Genomic DNA, 14,002 nt, shown 5'->3' with positions numbered 1-14,002 from the left:
CTCCCGGGGAAGCACGGGTGATGGGCCCAGGCCTCACGCATTACACAGCAGCTTTTGGCCTCATCAGCGATGCGCCTTTGTCTCCCCTTCAGAAAGCTCACGGCAAACAATGAGGCCTGGAGAAAGGGGAGTCAGCTGGGGACTGTGTGTGGCACAAAAGGCTGCCACCCCATCCATTGTGACCCGAAGGAGGAAGCCAGAGGAGAGTGACACAGGCAGCGTGTGCCGAGGTGACAGCTGCCGTGTCCCGGGGTTCCAGGACGCCGTGTTTAACAGAGTGCACAATGTCACCCTCTGTTCCTTGTGCGTCTTTTCGCACCTGGCTGATGGGCAGGTGGGAGCGAGAGCTGGATGGGTACAATCTCAGAGAAGCCAAGAAGGTGCTCTAAGAGCCGGTGAGCAATAGCACATGTCCCGGGTCCCAGAGCTCTGGGCTCAGAGGCCAGAGCTCCACTTAGCAGCAGAGTGACTCTGACAAAGTGACTTAACTTTGTGAAGCTTCCATGTGTCCTGTGTAGGATGGACAAATAATAACTACCTTGTAAGCATTCATCAGGCTTAACTGAAGAGACAGCTCATGGGCCAGCACACAGCAAATGCGTAGTTTATAGTAGACAAAAAAATGAGTGCATGGTAGGAAGAAGACGAATATGTAAGACTTGAGAGTCCCAGTTCAGTGTTCTGACTTCTTAGCCCTGAGGCAAATATTCTGTGGTTAAATAGCCTTCCTAAGGCTCCGTGGGACTCCAGGCACAGGGGCTTAGGGTTCAGGCTGAGTCTCCTGGAGCAGTGTGGCAGGATGAGGCAAGGCAGAAGCTCAGTGGCACTCTTCCCTAGGGCAATGAGCCTCCTAGTTTTAGGTTCTGCTCAGGAACTGTGTGCAGGTTAGGGAGAGGCAGAGCTCAGCCTGACATCCTGTGCTGAGGGAGTGTTCCTTCTCATGCTATAGAGACAGGACCCCCAAAAGGCAAAGCCCAAATCCAGATTCCAGTCTTTTCTCTATTACTAAGAACCAGGGTGATTTTGAGTAGATTATTCAACCTTTCTAGGCCTCAGCTATCTCATTCACAAAACGGCACAATACGCATTACACTGCCCAAAGTCAGAATGCTGAGCTGTGTTTTGGGTTCCTGTGTAGCTATAAAATCAGTGATCAGTGAGGCACATGTCCAGGAAGGTTCCTGTTCTTGTTGGATGAGTTAATCTTCTCCCTGGGGGCCTGAAGCCCTCCATAGGATCTCAACTCCCTGGCCTTGCTCTTTGCCTTGCTTACTCCTCACCCACTCCCTGACAGTCAGGCATGGGAAACTCCTGGTCCATCACGAAAGCCTACTGGGGCTATCATTCCTCCTGGGTTAGATGGAGACACTCAACTAGTGGCATTAGCCTTTGCATAGAACCAAGCACAGTGGAGGAGAGTGATGGCTGATTGGGACATCAGTGGCTCCAGCTCTTGCACTTCTTCCCCACAGTGGAGCCAGGAGACCTTTCTGAAGGCCAATGCCAAGAGAGGGCTAGAATTCCCACAAGAGGCGTGGAAGGAGAGAACCCACATAATCCTGCTTCCCTGAACAGAAGGGCATGGCATCAGGAGGAAAGAGCCACACAGCTGTTCCACTTGCTACGAGGTTTACCTTACTCATCTTGCACTATAAAGTGACCCAAGTACACACCGGGCCCATCCCTACTCTGAAATATTTGTGGCTCTGGTTCTAATTCTCACATCTTCCCTTAGTGTACTGCATTGCCCCTCATACATGCATAAGCTCATCAATGTCAGTATTATCTTCCACGACACAGCGGAGAAACACCCCACCCCTTCTTGGTCATCCAAATACAATATGCTGAAAGAAGCATAGTGTTTGGCTGTTTGGAAGAAAGACATGATAAAAGTTGAGGATTGACAGCAGTGGTGCAAGCAGGAGTCACTCTAGCAGTAACGGAGCTGATGCAGCGGCGGCTGCCTGTGACTAAGCACCGACAGTGTGCCGGGCTCTGCATTAGATATTCCACATCCCCCATGTCTGATGTGCAGAACAGTCCTGCAAGGCAGGCAGCAATGGCCCAGTTAAGGAAACTGAGCTCCCCCTAAGATCACACAGTTCTTGTAAGGCCGAGTCATGCAGTGCCAGGCTATTGCAGTGCCTTGGGAGAGTGCACAGGGAGAGAATAGCCCTGGGTTAGGTAATTCTGCAAAGCTGCAAGGGCGGAACCCACACTTCCGCAGCCCCACCCTGGGGAAGGGGGTCAGTAGGAATTGTTTGGTGATATAGGACTCAGAAATCTCTCACTGATGACTAATGCGACTGGATGCTAAAGTCCAGCAGGATTAGATTAGTTCGGCTCAGCTGGGCCCAGTCTTGGAAATAGTTTTTCCCATGATTCACAGCTGGAGACAGGGGGCAGGATTCTCTTCCTCCATTTGACCTTGCAAACATGTCACTAAAAAGGAGCCTGGGCTGACAGTTTCATTCTCCCGGAAGCCAGGAAAGGAGTGAGATCTGGAGGGAGACTCAGAGATGTCAGAATAACAGACAGCACTCTTATGCCTAACAACATATTAAGTACTTTTCAGTATATGGTCTTATTTAGGCCTTAAAACAAATACGCAAAGTGTATATCATTATTCCATTCCACAGATATGCAAATGTGTATTATTATTCCACTCCACAGAAAGAAAAATTAAGGCTCAGAAGTTAAGTAGCAATAGCAATAGTATTTATTGTGTTTCTGCCTAAGCTCCATACTCCATGCTTTCTGTGAGTTCTTTCTATTGTCCCACGGTGTTTTTCATGTTCTAAATGCACTCATAGTTTGCTTACTTGTAGTATTTGTCTGTCTTCCTACATTAAGACGTGATCTCCACCAGACCATTTTCGACATTTTGCTCACTACTGTATAGCCAGTCTTTGGCATATAGTAGGTGTTCAAACGTTTTTTAGTTCAATAAATTTTTTTTTTCACTGCTCATTATAATCTTCTTAGGTGAGGATGAGAATTGCTCTCACTTTATAGTTGAGGAAACTGAAGCTCAGAGGTTTCACTCTTAGGCTGGAATCAGAATCCCTTAAGCCCAGCCACTCTTTGTAATGCACCTTATTCCTCCCTGGAGGCAAAGGACAGGGCCTGGTGGCCTTTGCAAGTCCCTTCTGATGCTGAGATTATCATGTCCATGCCCCTTCCATAGGCAGGCAAGGCCCCATGGCCTACAGCGTATGCATCTAAATAGCTTGTAGTTTCCTACAGACTAGGCCTAGCACCTTAGCCTGTTGAAAATTGAGCAGGGCCTGTTTGGGCCTGGATTCTGTGAGCTTGTGCCCTTACCTCCAAGCTCTCTATGCCCAAAACACAATTCCCTGGGTTGCAGCTGCCCTGCAATAAAGCCCTGAGTTGTAGGAACTCGTTCTTGGGCTGGGAACTATCTAGCTGAACACAAAGCCCGGTGCCTCCAAGATTGGATTGTATAAGAAGCTACACAAAAGGTGCCAAAAATAAAGGGGTCCTTGGTCTCTCCCGCTTTAGAATGGCTCTGGGAGGTCAGGGCTCCTTCCCAGGCTTGCCTGGATGGAATCAGCACCCCGTGCTTACACCTGTCAGGCTGAGCAGGTGATGTGCAGGGAGAGGGTGGTTCTGTAAGCATGTCTCCTTTCTGGTGCCAACCAAATGCAGCATTTCCCAGCTTTTGGAAGACCAGTTCCTGGGACCCAAGAGGCCTATAAAACAACAAAACAAACAGAGTCTGGCGGCAGGAGCCTGGGCAGCCAGCCAAACTCATTACCAGGGCTGTGGTGGTGATCTCCACCACCCCACCTCTCGACGCAGGCTCTGGGGAAGCATATGGGGCATCTTCTCCCCACTACCCCAGGCCCCAGCGCTGCTGAGATGCGTGGGGGAGGCAGGGTGTCAAATCCAGGGTCATGAATGTCAGGACTGCTGCCAAGCCTCCACCATTGGACCAGCAGTCCTGATTGCTTACTTAATCAGGGCTCCACATTGAGAGACAAGTGAATCATTTCCACTCAGAGGAACGAGTGGCTATTGTTTGGTGGGATTGGCACCACAGAAAGGAATGTTTTTCCGCTTTTCATCCAACTTGGCCCTCCGTCCGCCAAGGCAACTCCACCCCACAAGGGAAGCCAAGTAACAGGTTAGGAACTTCTGGTTGTTTGGGAGGAAATCTAAACGCCCGTGTCAATATTGCCAGTGGTGCAGGTTGGGGGCACATAAGCTGGAGCAAGATACTTGAAGTCCCCTTGGCTCAGTTTTCCAATTTGTCCAATGGGGCAGAATCACAGGGGACACAATCCACTAACGTACTGTGGGGGGCGGAATGGCCTGTTCTGTAAACAGCCCACGCTATCATGTTGCCAAGTGCTAGCACCCGCTTCCCTTGGGGCAGGGATCACTTTGAGGCTCCTGATGGAATCTTTCAGGTCTAAGCTGCTGCCACAAAAAGCTCCTGGACCCTGGCTTGGCATAGTGAGTCATCTGTGAGACTATGAAGAGAAGAACAGGAGAGGACATATCAAGGCTTCATGAGGGAGGGAGCCAGGAGACCTTGTGTTGGGGGGTCCCTCACAGAAGAGTGGAAAGATTTTTCCTTAAGACATTCACAGGCATTTCAGTGGCTACTGTTAGCTAACAGGAAAATGGTGATGTCAAGCAAGGCCAAGGACTTCCTCTGAGCTTAGAAAGTCTGCATGGGTTTGAGAACATGTCCCACGCGTCCTAAAAACAGGGCTGGTGTGGGGACAGCTAGCTGCCTGTTGACTGCAGACAAGCCCACCTCTGACTAGGTGTGGCAGGTGGCTGTGTATGTGGCCCCAAGGACCTCCAGGCAACAATGTAGACCAGCCCCTCTTCTCTCCCCACCCAGTGTTTTAGAGAGCACCACCATCCCTCTTCCAAGTGCCATTACAGGAAGACAGACGCTTCCTGTACCTGACCGGAAGTTCTTGTTCCCTTGACTGCTCACACCACTCTTGCCTGACCAGTGCTTCAGGACTTCTGTCCTTTCCAAGTGAGCCACATTCTGAGGAATCATCCCTGTACAATTTCATTCCAATCAGTGCTAGCGTCCCACAGCCAGTAGACACCTGATGCACTGGAGATCCATGTAATGAGCCCTGATTGTGTGAGAGGAACTGGGTCTGGCAGTGGGGATGGGATGATATGAATATGAGAAAGAAGGTCCCACTTTCAAGGATCTGTGACTCTCCAGAGAGGTGGATGTCCTGGTAGTTGCTCCTCAGTCAGATGCTGTGGGGTGTGAGGAAGGGACCATGCCTAATTGTGGTAGGGACATAGGGAAGCATTGTCACAGCACTGGAGTAGTGGACAAGGGATCTAGGGAGGAGAGGGAGCTGGGAGGTAACAGTTCCTGCTGCTATTTAAGATTCCCAGGGCCAAGTGGCTGGAGAGCCAGGGCAGAACCCCACCCCAGCCTCTGCAAGGAGCCCAACAGGAATGTGAAATCAGGGCCAGTACAGCAGCATCTGCAGCTGCCTACGGTGGAAGAAATCTGAGTGGCTTCATCCTGAAACTGAGTCGGTCCGTCCACTCATCCTTCTGTACTGTCCACCTGCCCAGTGTGGCCCCTTCCATCCTGGGCCCATCCCTTATGCTTAGGTGGCCTCCTTGGCTCCTCCCCAACACCAGGACAGTCATCTGCAATGAATTTCCAGTTCCTGTTGCCTCCACCTGCATGGCACCAGCCACGCCACATCTGACTGGACTCCCATAGCCTGCCCTTCCCCAAGAGGGCTGTCATCATGGTCCATGGTGGCCAGGCTCCCAGGTACCCTACCTTCCCCGTCCTGCATCCTGGCCCAGGCTGGCTGCCATTGCCATCTTGGTATACCTTGCCCTGTCTGTGCCAAGCCCCTCCCTGACCCGAGGGCCTTTCTGCCGCATGGTGGGTGGGCTCCACACAGCCTCGCTTTCACCAGCCTACATGCAGGGCGCCTTGATCTTCCTCTCTTTGCTTCTCCTTTCTGTCTCAGCCTGTCCTTTTTGGTCACATCCTCCACTGTAGGAGTCAGCGAGGCAAGATCACGGGGCAGATAACCGGGCTCAAAGCAAGGGCGCCTCTGGAGTCACAGCATCCTTGGATATTTCCACTGACTAGGTGCTCACTTCCTCTTGAGTCAACTCTTCCCATCATGGGACAATTTTGTTATAAGAAAGTCCTTCCCTATATTAAGGGGAAAGCTGCTTTGCAGCTTGGGCCTGTGCTGACCTCTGGGGCCACAGTGATTGTGTCTAATTCATCTTCCACAGCTTAATGCTAAGTATGCAGATTGTAGAGCTCAACAATTGGTGCAAGTCCTGGCTCTGCCATTAACATTGCTAAGGGGCTGGGGATTTAGCTCAGCGGCAAAAGCGCCTGCCTGGCAAGCGCAAGGTCGTGAGTTTGGTTCCCGGTACCGGAGAAAAACCAAAAAAAAAACAAAAAAACAAAAAAACATTGCTAAGTGGCTCTGAACAAATTTCTCTACCTCTCTTGGCCTCCATATCCTTATCTATAAAATGGAGGTGATAACAGAAAGCTGCTTCCTACGAATTACACCAAGATGCGTTAGTAGATACAAAGCTCTTAAAATAGCACCAGACATAATAAGTGCTCACTGAATTATATTATCTGAGGACAGCTTCCTTTCATCCTGCATTATCCTGTTTTCCCTGGGTTAATGTCCTTTGGAAAATACCCTTCACATAGCACAATGCCACTCACTTCCAGCTCTTGCTCACCCTGCATTTTACGTTACCATGCCACCTCCACTGTGCAGTGGAGTCCCCGTCGCTCAGGACCTGGAAGCTGTTCAACTGATGTGATTGATCACTGATCAACTTCGCCAAAGCTGTGTCACACAGTTGGCTCATGGTGACCTTGGATCTTTCACCAGGATCTTTCTCAATTGACCCTCTTAGGGTCTCATACCACCCAAGACTCCACCTCCCCTTCTTCCTGTCCAAGTTTTCTGGAGACTTTGTGTACTCTGGGCCTTCCTGGCGTGTGCTATGTATCTGCTCGGTACAGCACCTGAAGTCTAGAATGTCCTTCTCTTTCACCCTTTACTGAAGAGCTCTATCTCACCCAGTAATGTTCCCCTGTGAGGATGACCACACTCGAGTTCCTAGTTTTACTTGCGTTATTCAGCCCCTCTGTCTTCTTGTTTCCAGCAGTGGTCTGACCCTGGCACTGAACCCAGCCTATCAAGCCCTGTACATCTTGGCTTTGAGGCCTGATCCTCATTCAACCTGTTCTTTCCACCCACTTTTGGTCAGAGGGTAATGACCTAGGCTATGGTATGGAGATGTTCTGTGTGTCTCACAGACAGCAGGGTATGAACAAGGATGGGACACAGCACCCAAAGCACTTGGTGGCCATGCCACTTCTAGCGAGCCTCTGCTTCCTCTAAACTTCTCCACAGAGACATCCTGTTCTTATGGGCTCCCTCGATGAGGGCCCAACCGTCTGACAGATGCCTGGCCAGCAGGGAAGAAGTGAGTAGCTCTGACACACCCAGCTTCCCGCCCCTCTCAAAACTCTTAGCTATATTTTTCTTTATTTTCCTTCCTGTGTTGAAAGAGCTATGGGGCCTGGGCCTTGGTACGGGCTTCCTGGGGACATTCCACAAATTCCTCATGGGCTGTTTCCCTGGAGAGGGTGGGAGCAAGAGGGTGGGTGAGCAGGAGGCCAGCAGGAGCTGAAGTGTGAGTATCAGTTACCTCAGAGCAGTGTGGGTGGGAAGAGGGTGAGTTGCCTGGCGGAGGATGGGGGGGTCCTGTGAGCTCATAGAAATAGCTGGAGAAAGGCCAAGGGAACAGTAAGAAGAGCAGACAGCTCACAGGTTGCAACAAGCTGTGGGTAGCCACGCCCCCAGCCTTGCCCTAGAACCCCCTGACTTGCCTCACTGGTAGGCCAGGGCTCCTGCAGGACTGCGAGAATTTGGCCAGCTTGGGTGTGTGGCTTGGAAAGATGTCAAACAGCCCTCCTGTTATTTTGTGCAAGAGGCCCGGGGATGTGCAGAGGCCAGAACAGCACCCCTGGAAGTCTGGCTGGTCACCCTTCCCTCCCACCGCTCCCTGCATCCCTTCTGTGAACACCAGCTCCTTCCTTCCGGTCCACGGCTGAAGAGAGCAGAGACATCAGCCCCTGGCTGAACTCTGCAGCAAGCCTGGGCCTGAAGATCCATCTCAGGCTCCATCTGTGGGTTCCAAAACTGTTTCCTTAAATTAAAAGGGGGCCAAATTGGGGGTCATGGCAAGAAGCAACTTGTCCTAGATCTCTATGTTGGACAAGTCACTTTTCTTCTGCAGGCCTCAGTTTCCTCAATGACTACTGAGAGTACTGGTCCAGACAGCCCTGAGATTTCTTAGAGAATGATTGGATTTCCAAACAGGAGGAGGCCATCCCATGTGTGACACTTGATGACAGCAGTGGAAGGAGGAAGGGAGTAAGCATGAAGGAAGAATGATTTGCCTTTAATAGCACTTTCAAGAGAATAAAGGAGACAGAATCATGCAGTCTCCAGGGACTGCAGGTGAGGGAAAAGCTTAGGGGAAGGCAGTAAGCACCAGCCTATTTCTGGCTTCTGCTGCCCCTTAGCAGGGTTTTGAGCCACTCAGAAAGACGGGGTTCCTTTGGGCAGATGAATTAGTAAGTGGAGCCCCACAGGGAAGAGATCTAAGCCACAGCATACGTTAAGAGGACAAGGAGTGCATGGGCTGGATGTCAGCCCCCACCAGGTCTGGTGCCCCCTGTGCCAGGCACAATTTGTCCACCTGGATGTAGCGGCTTTGGCTGAGCAGGAGTCTCCAGCTTCAGGGTCCAAGGGAACTGCAGCTGGTAGAATACACTGTACCGCTTTTCAACGTTAGCGGACGCTCCTCAGGGGTTCCTTTCTTCCCTCACTTTGGGAAAGCACACGGAAGGGCAGCTTGCATCATCTCTTATGTGCTGAAAAGCCATGCCAGGGCCCTCAGCCCAGGCAGAGAGGAGGGCACAGGACACAGGCAAGCAGGAACCTTTCCCAAGAACAAGTAAATGGTCACAGGGCTTTGGAACTGCGAGAAGCTAAGAGGTCTGGAAGGTCCAGCACCTTCTCTCTCTCATAAACCCAAACCAGTTCCTTAGACCTCCTGGGTGGACACTCAGAACAAACAGCATGGAAATTCTTCCCCAGGCTCCCTCCCAGCTATGCTTCTTGCACATTCCCAGACAACAGGCTCCCAAGGCTCTAGTGAACTAGGAGGCAGGAGCTGCAGGGGTGACTCCAACATGAAGCGGGAGACGCAGCGAGATGGTGTCTGTTCCCTGTCCCACAGGTGGTGCGGTGCTGAGGGGTGGCAGGAGGGTACGCTCAGGAAAGGGGATTAGCTGGGACCAGGAAGCATGTAGCTGCTGTAATCCCGCATAATGAACCACACTGTCCTCCCTCTCTGCACCCTCAGCTGGAAACAAGCAGGTACGAGCGGCTGGGTTAAGCCCGTCGTGACACAGGGCTCCCGTGCTGCCAGCCCAGACAGCCTGCTCCCTGGAGCTGGCAGAGGCCTAGAACAAGAAGTCTGCTTCCCTCTGGAGCTCTGCTTTGGGTACCGAGGTGGGAAGGGAGTGTCTGAGATTGCAGGAAGGAGTGAGACAGGTAAGTGGAGAGCAGGTGCTCAGGTTTTTAGAGCTGGGACCCATAATCTGCTTCAACCAGCTTCGTTCAGTTCACCGAAGACTTGACCAATACATTCAACTCTGCCTGTCCCAGGGAGGGATTTAAAGTGTGGGCGTTCACAGTGTAAATAATAAAAAAATCTGCACTTGATTTGAGAATGAAGAACAATTGTTTTTCCTTTGGTCAGGCTACCTAGAAATTCCTTCAGGTCTGGCAGGATGGAAACAGGTTTGCATTCTCCAGACACCATGGCTGCAGGAAATCGTGTGGAGAGAAGCCACCAAGTTCACCTCTGCCTCCCTCTCTATTCTGCATCTTTGCTCCCAAGAAAAGGCAGCTGCCTGCAGTTAAATCTCTTCCGACAGCCCCTTTCCAAAAGGACTGTCGGGCAGAGGAGCGGGACGGCGTGACGGCCGTGAAGCACAGAGCCTTACCTTTTTCAGTTTGCCGCTCTTGGTCCCCACGAAAACCACACTGTAACTGTTGTAAACATAGGAGGCCACGGAGGTCATGCGGTCCCGGCTGGTGGTATACAGGGTCAGGCCCTCCACTGGGGTGGAGCCTCCCAGGGGCTGGTTGATGTCCAGTCCGCAGAAGTTGTCATCAATGGGGACCGGCTGCAGTGGGGAAGGAGTCAAGGTGAGTGTCGTGAAGGCGTGGTGGTGCCTATCACCTCAGATCACCCCTGTCCCACTTGCCAGCCTGCGGGCACTGGGCCTTGGAGAGGCCCAGGTATGAGGTTCAGGGGACCAGCACATGCTGCAAACAAACCTTCTCACCAGGTGACCACCAATGGCATCTTGCCTCTCGTGAGTCTGGAGGGAAGATCGGGCAGCCAGCTCCACTCACCTGGTGTCCCCTGCGCCCCCCCTTCTGCCAGGAGAACCAGGCTCCATTTATACGGCTGACTGCTGGATCCCATTTCCTGGTGCTTCTAACATCCCTGAGGACCATGTCACTCTGGGAGTAACCCTCTGTCTGGGACAAACATCTTCTCAGAGGGCAGTCAGCATAGAGGCAACATCACACAATTGCCACCAGCCTGCAGAGGTTTGCTTCTTTGCTTCTTGGTCAGGCTATTGTTTCCTGGGCTGCCCAGGAGCCTCACTGGGGCGCAGGAAACTCTAAGCCACTCACCAATCAGTACTATCTGCTACTGTGGGAATACACTAATGGACACTCCAGGTCACCCCAGGTGACAGGTAACACGTGGGATCCTGTGGCAGGGGCTACAGACTGGGCCAAGAAGAGCCGGAGTCTGGGGGCACCTCCTCCCTCTGGGTCTGGGAAGGCACCCCAGAGGGGGAAGGAAATGGCTGCTGTAAGCACAGAAATCAGCATGGAGATACAGCCCCTGCGCCCCTCAATTCCGCTTCTCACCCTCACCAGAGCAGGCTGACACTTTGCTTGGTGACAGCATCGTTTCCCTGGGATAATCGGTTTATAAGCTACAGTATATGATTTTCTGTAAAGCCAGGGACATCCCTTCCACTTCCTTCTCAGTTCCAAAGGGAACAGGGACTTATTTCTTAGGGTTTCTCAGTGTTTTGCCAAGAGCTGCTGCTCCCAAGGCCAGCAGGCATGGTGGGGCTGCGCTGGTGTAGCTATATCCTTCTGGAAAGGACACCAAGGTCTAAGCTAAGGATGACTCTGAGCTCTGGCACCCAGGTAGCTGCACACAGCAGAAGGAACAAGCTTCCTGGGAAGGGAAGTCACAGCAGCATGCTGGTGGCAGCACTGGGAGCTATACCATCGGTGCTGGAGATCCACATTGGTCGGGTTTACACTATGGGAATTAGCAGAGCTACCAGCCAGGTTCTCCTCCTTCCTCAGACTGCACGCAGCCAATCATTTACTGGTTACCAGCGTATCAGTGAGCCAGCAGGGAAATTTTACTCCCTAGAAAGGCAAGTCCGAGTACTCAGCTACCACTTTTTACCCTTTCTACGTCTCCCTCTCATCTCTGTGCCTCGGGCAGCAGCTGCCAGTCAGAGCTGGATGATCCACATGTTAGTGCTGTCTCTACCACTGTCCAACTCAGTGACTTTGGAAATGTCACATGCCCTCTCTGGGCCTCAGTTTGCTCAGCTCACCTGGACAAGGTAATTGTCAAGCTTCCCTCCAGTTCTAAGGCACTGATTTCATGGCTTCCTTTCTTTCCCATTTTCTCTAGGGAGGAGAAAACCACAGAGTCTATGCACAGCCATAACCCAAGCCAGTTTCTGAGAAATGGTGACAGACGCTAAAATCTTGCTGGGAATTGTGGATTTCCCTGCATCCCTCCTGATCCTAAAATCTCCAGGACCGTAAAGGGAACACTAGTCTTAAGGCCAAGCTCCTGGACTGGCTGCCATTTCTTTCTCTCTACAATTTCTTTCTCAACATGTTGTCATGGACATTCCCACCCACCTGGAACCCCTCTACTTTTGCTGGAGTAGCAAGGACTTGAAGTACGACTTTCCTTAGAGGCAGAGTGGCTAACAGTGAGCTTCAACTCAAGTCATAGGAAATGGACTGAATGCAAATTTCTGCTTTATTGTTCATACTTGTTTCATTTTGAATAATGTACTTAGTTTTTGTGTGTGTTACCATCTGCAAAATGGGGTCCATAGGGTCACTGTGACGATCAAGTCAGATAGCCCTGAAGTTGCTCAGTGCAGCCTCTGGTACAGCACTGATTGGTGAGTCGTGGTCTTCTTCACCCCTTCTTTACCCCTGTTCTGGGGACAAAGCTCAAACATTTGACCTCAATCTCTATGTTGGTTCAGAGATTATGTTAAAGTCAGGCTCTGAGGCCACAGAATCTCTCACTGATCCTTAACCCCTTCGAAGGGTGGGGAGTGAGGAGCTATTTTCTCCCAGGTCCTGGTAGGTCTAGATGTCACCTCTCCCCCAGTGCCTTTGCTGTCCTCTGGTCACAAGCCCAGGCTTGTCTCTGCATGGAACTGGAGCAGAGCAGGGTGTCGTCTTCCTCTTCCCTCTGGCTCTGAGGCAGGCAGGAATCAGCAGTTTCCTCCCGACAAGGGCCCTCTGGGCAATGGCAACCATGCTGGATTCCACACAGACTTAACCCTTACTTCTCCTCTCCCCTCCTGTCAGCTGCGTAGGGTCTTTGGTCGTAAACCATAAGTACCAAAAGGAATTAGGAAAGTATCTGGTCCGGCTTCCTCATTTTATAACAGTGAGGCAACTAAGCAAATAACCAGCTTTCCGCTATGGTTAGCATTAATAATTATCATCGCTCATTTATTGAAATTACGCACTACGTACTGTGCTAGCATTTTACATAAATTTCCTTGTTGATCCTCATCATAACTACAAAAAAAGGACAAGATTGTTCAATTTTTAAAATTGAAGCTGGGCATGGTGGCGCACGCCTGTAATCCCAGCATGAGGGAGGCTGAGGCAGGAGGATCGTTGCAAGTTTGAGGCCAGCCTGGGCTACAAAGTGAGTTCAAGACCTGCATAGTGAGACCCTATCTCAAAAAGACAAATAAATACATAAATAAAATTGAAAAAATGGATAGGGCCAGGTACGTAAGTTGCCCAAGGTCACACAGGACGTAAGTGGGAGAGCTAAGTTTTAATGTCAACTGCTGGCTCCAAAGCTTGTCACCTGAACGATCATCCCATAGCGCAAGCACAGGATGATGAGAAGAGAGATCCAGCTCAGGTGGGACCTGGTCCCAGCATCCAGTACCCTCTGTTCAGAGTGTGCACAAGGCAGACATGTAGGCCGCAGTCTCCAATTCTCCCCCAGACTGCAGAGCGAGAACCCATAGCCCTTCACACAGAAACCTATTTTTAGCCCTTGTCATAATCCTTAACGTTAGTTAACTAACATGTCAGGCATGGTGCTAATCTACCATATACCTTCTCATCTGATCGTCTCATGACTTGAGTGTTACAATTCCCATTTTACAGATGAAAACGTAGAGATACTTGGTTACTTCTGGAATAGGAAGCAGCACAGACTGAATTTGAACCTAGTTGGGACTGTGGGGCCTAAACTCATGATTGCTACATTTTGTTACCAGGTGTTATTTTAAACAATTTCTTTCTCTTTCCCACTAGATTAGGTGACCTGTGAGAGTAGTGATCTTAGCTGTTTTATGTTTGCCTCCCCCGTGCCTAGCACAGTGCTAGGCATTCAGATATCCTCAACTCCCTCTTGTTAAATGAATGAATGGATGAGTAGAAGGATCAGTGCTGGAGGAAGGGAGAGAAGGAGGAAGGATGTGGCTGGGAGAATGGATTGATGGAAGGAGGGAAGAACACAATGAATAGATGGACAGACGGATGGAAGAACAGATGGATATGAAGAGGAGGAGTGG

At 50.9% G+C, this 14,002-nt stretch overlaps 1 protein-coding gene across 1 annotated transcript in view; it reads right to left on the bottom strand.

Moving 5' to 3' along the window:
- Plxna2 (plexin A2) overlaps window positions 1-14,002 on the bottom strand; it is a gene marked incomplete in the record, with an annotated part of 202,644 nt that overhangs the window by 163,073 nt on the left and 25,569 nt on the right. Inside the window, 1 exon segment of the mRNA XM_005404545.2 lies at window positions 10,103-10,285. Within this exon segment, the coding sequence (XP_005404602.1) occupies window positions 10,103-10,285 (183 nt within the window).

The sequence above is a fragment of the Chinchilla lanigera genome, unplaced genomic scaffold (assembly GCF_000276665.1).
Source record: "Chinchilla lanigera isolate Chin_1 unplaced genomic scaffold, ChiLan1.0 scaffold00088, whole genome shotgun sequence".
Classification (NCBI taxonomy): domain Eukaryota; kingdom Metazoa; phylum Chordata; class Mammalia; order Rodentia; family Chinchillidae; genus Chinchilla; species Chinchilla lanigera.
The sequence above is the reverse complement of the archived record's forward strand: the minus strand, read 5'-3'. Positions and strand labels throughout refer to the sequence as shown.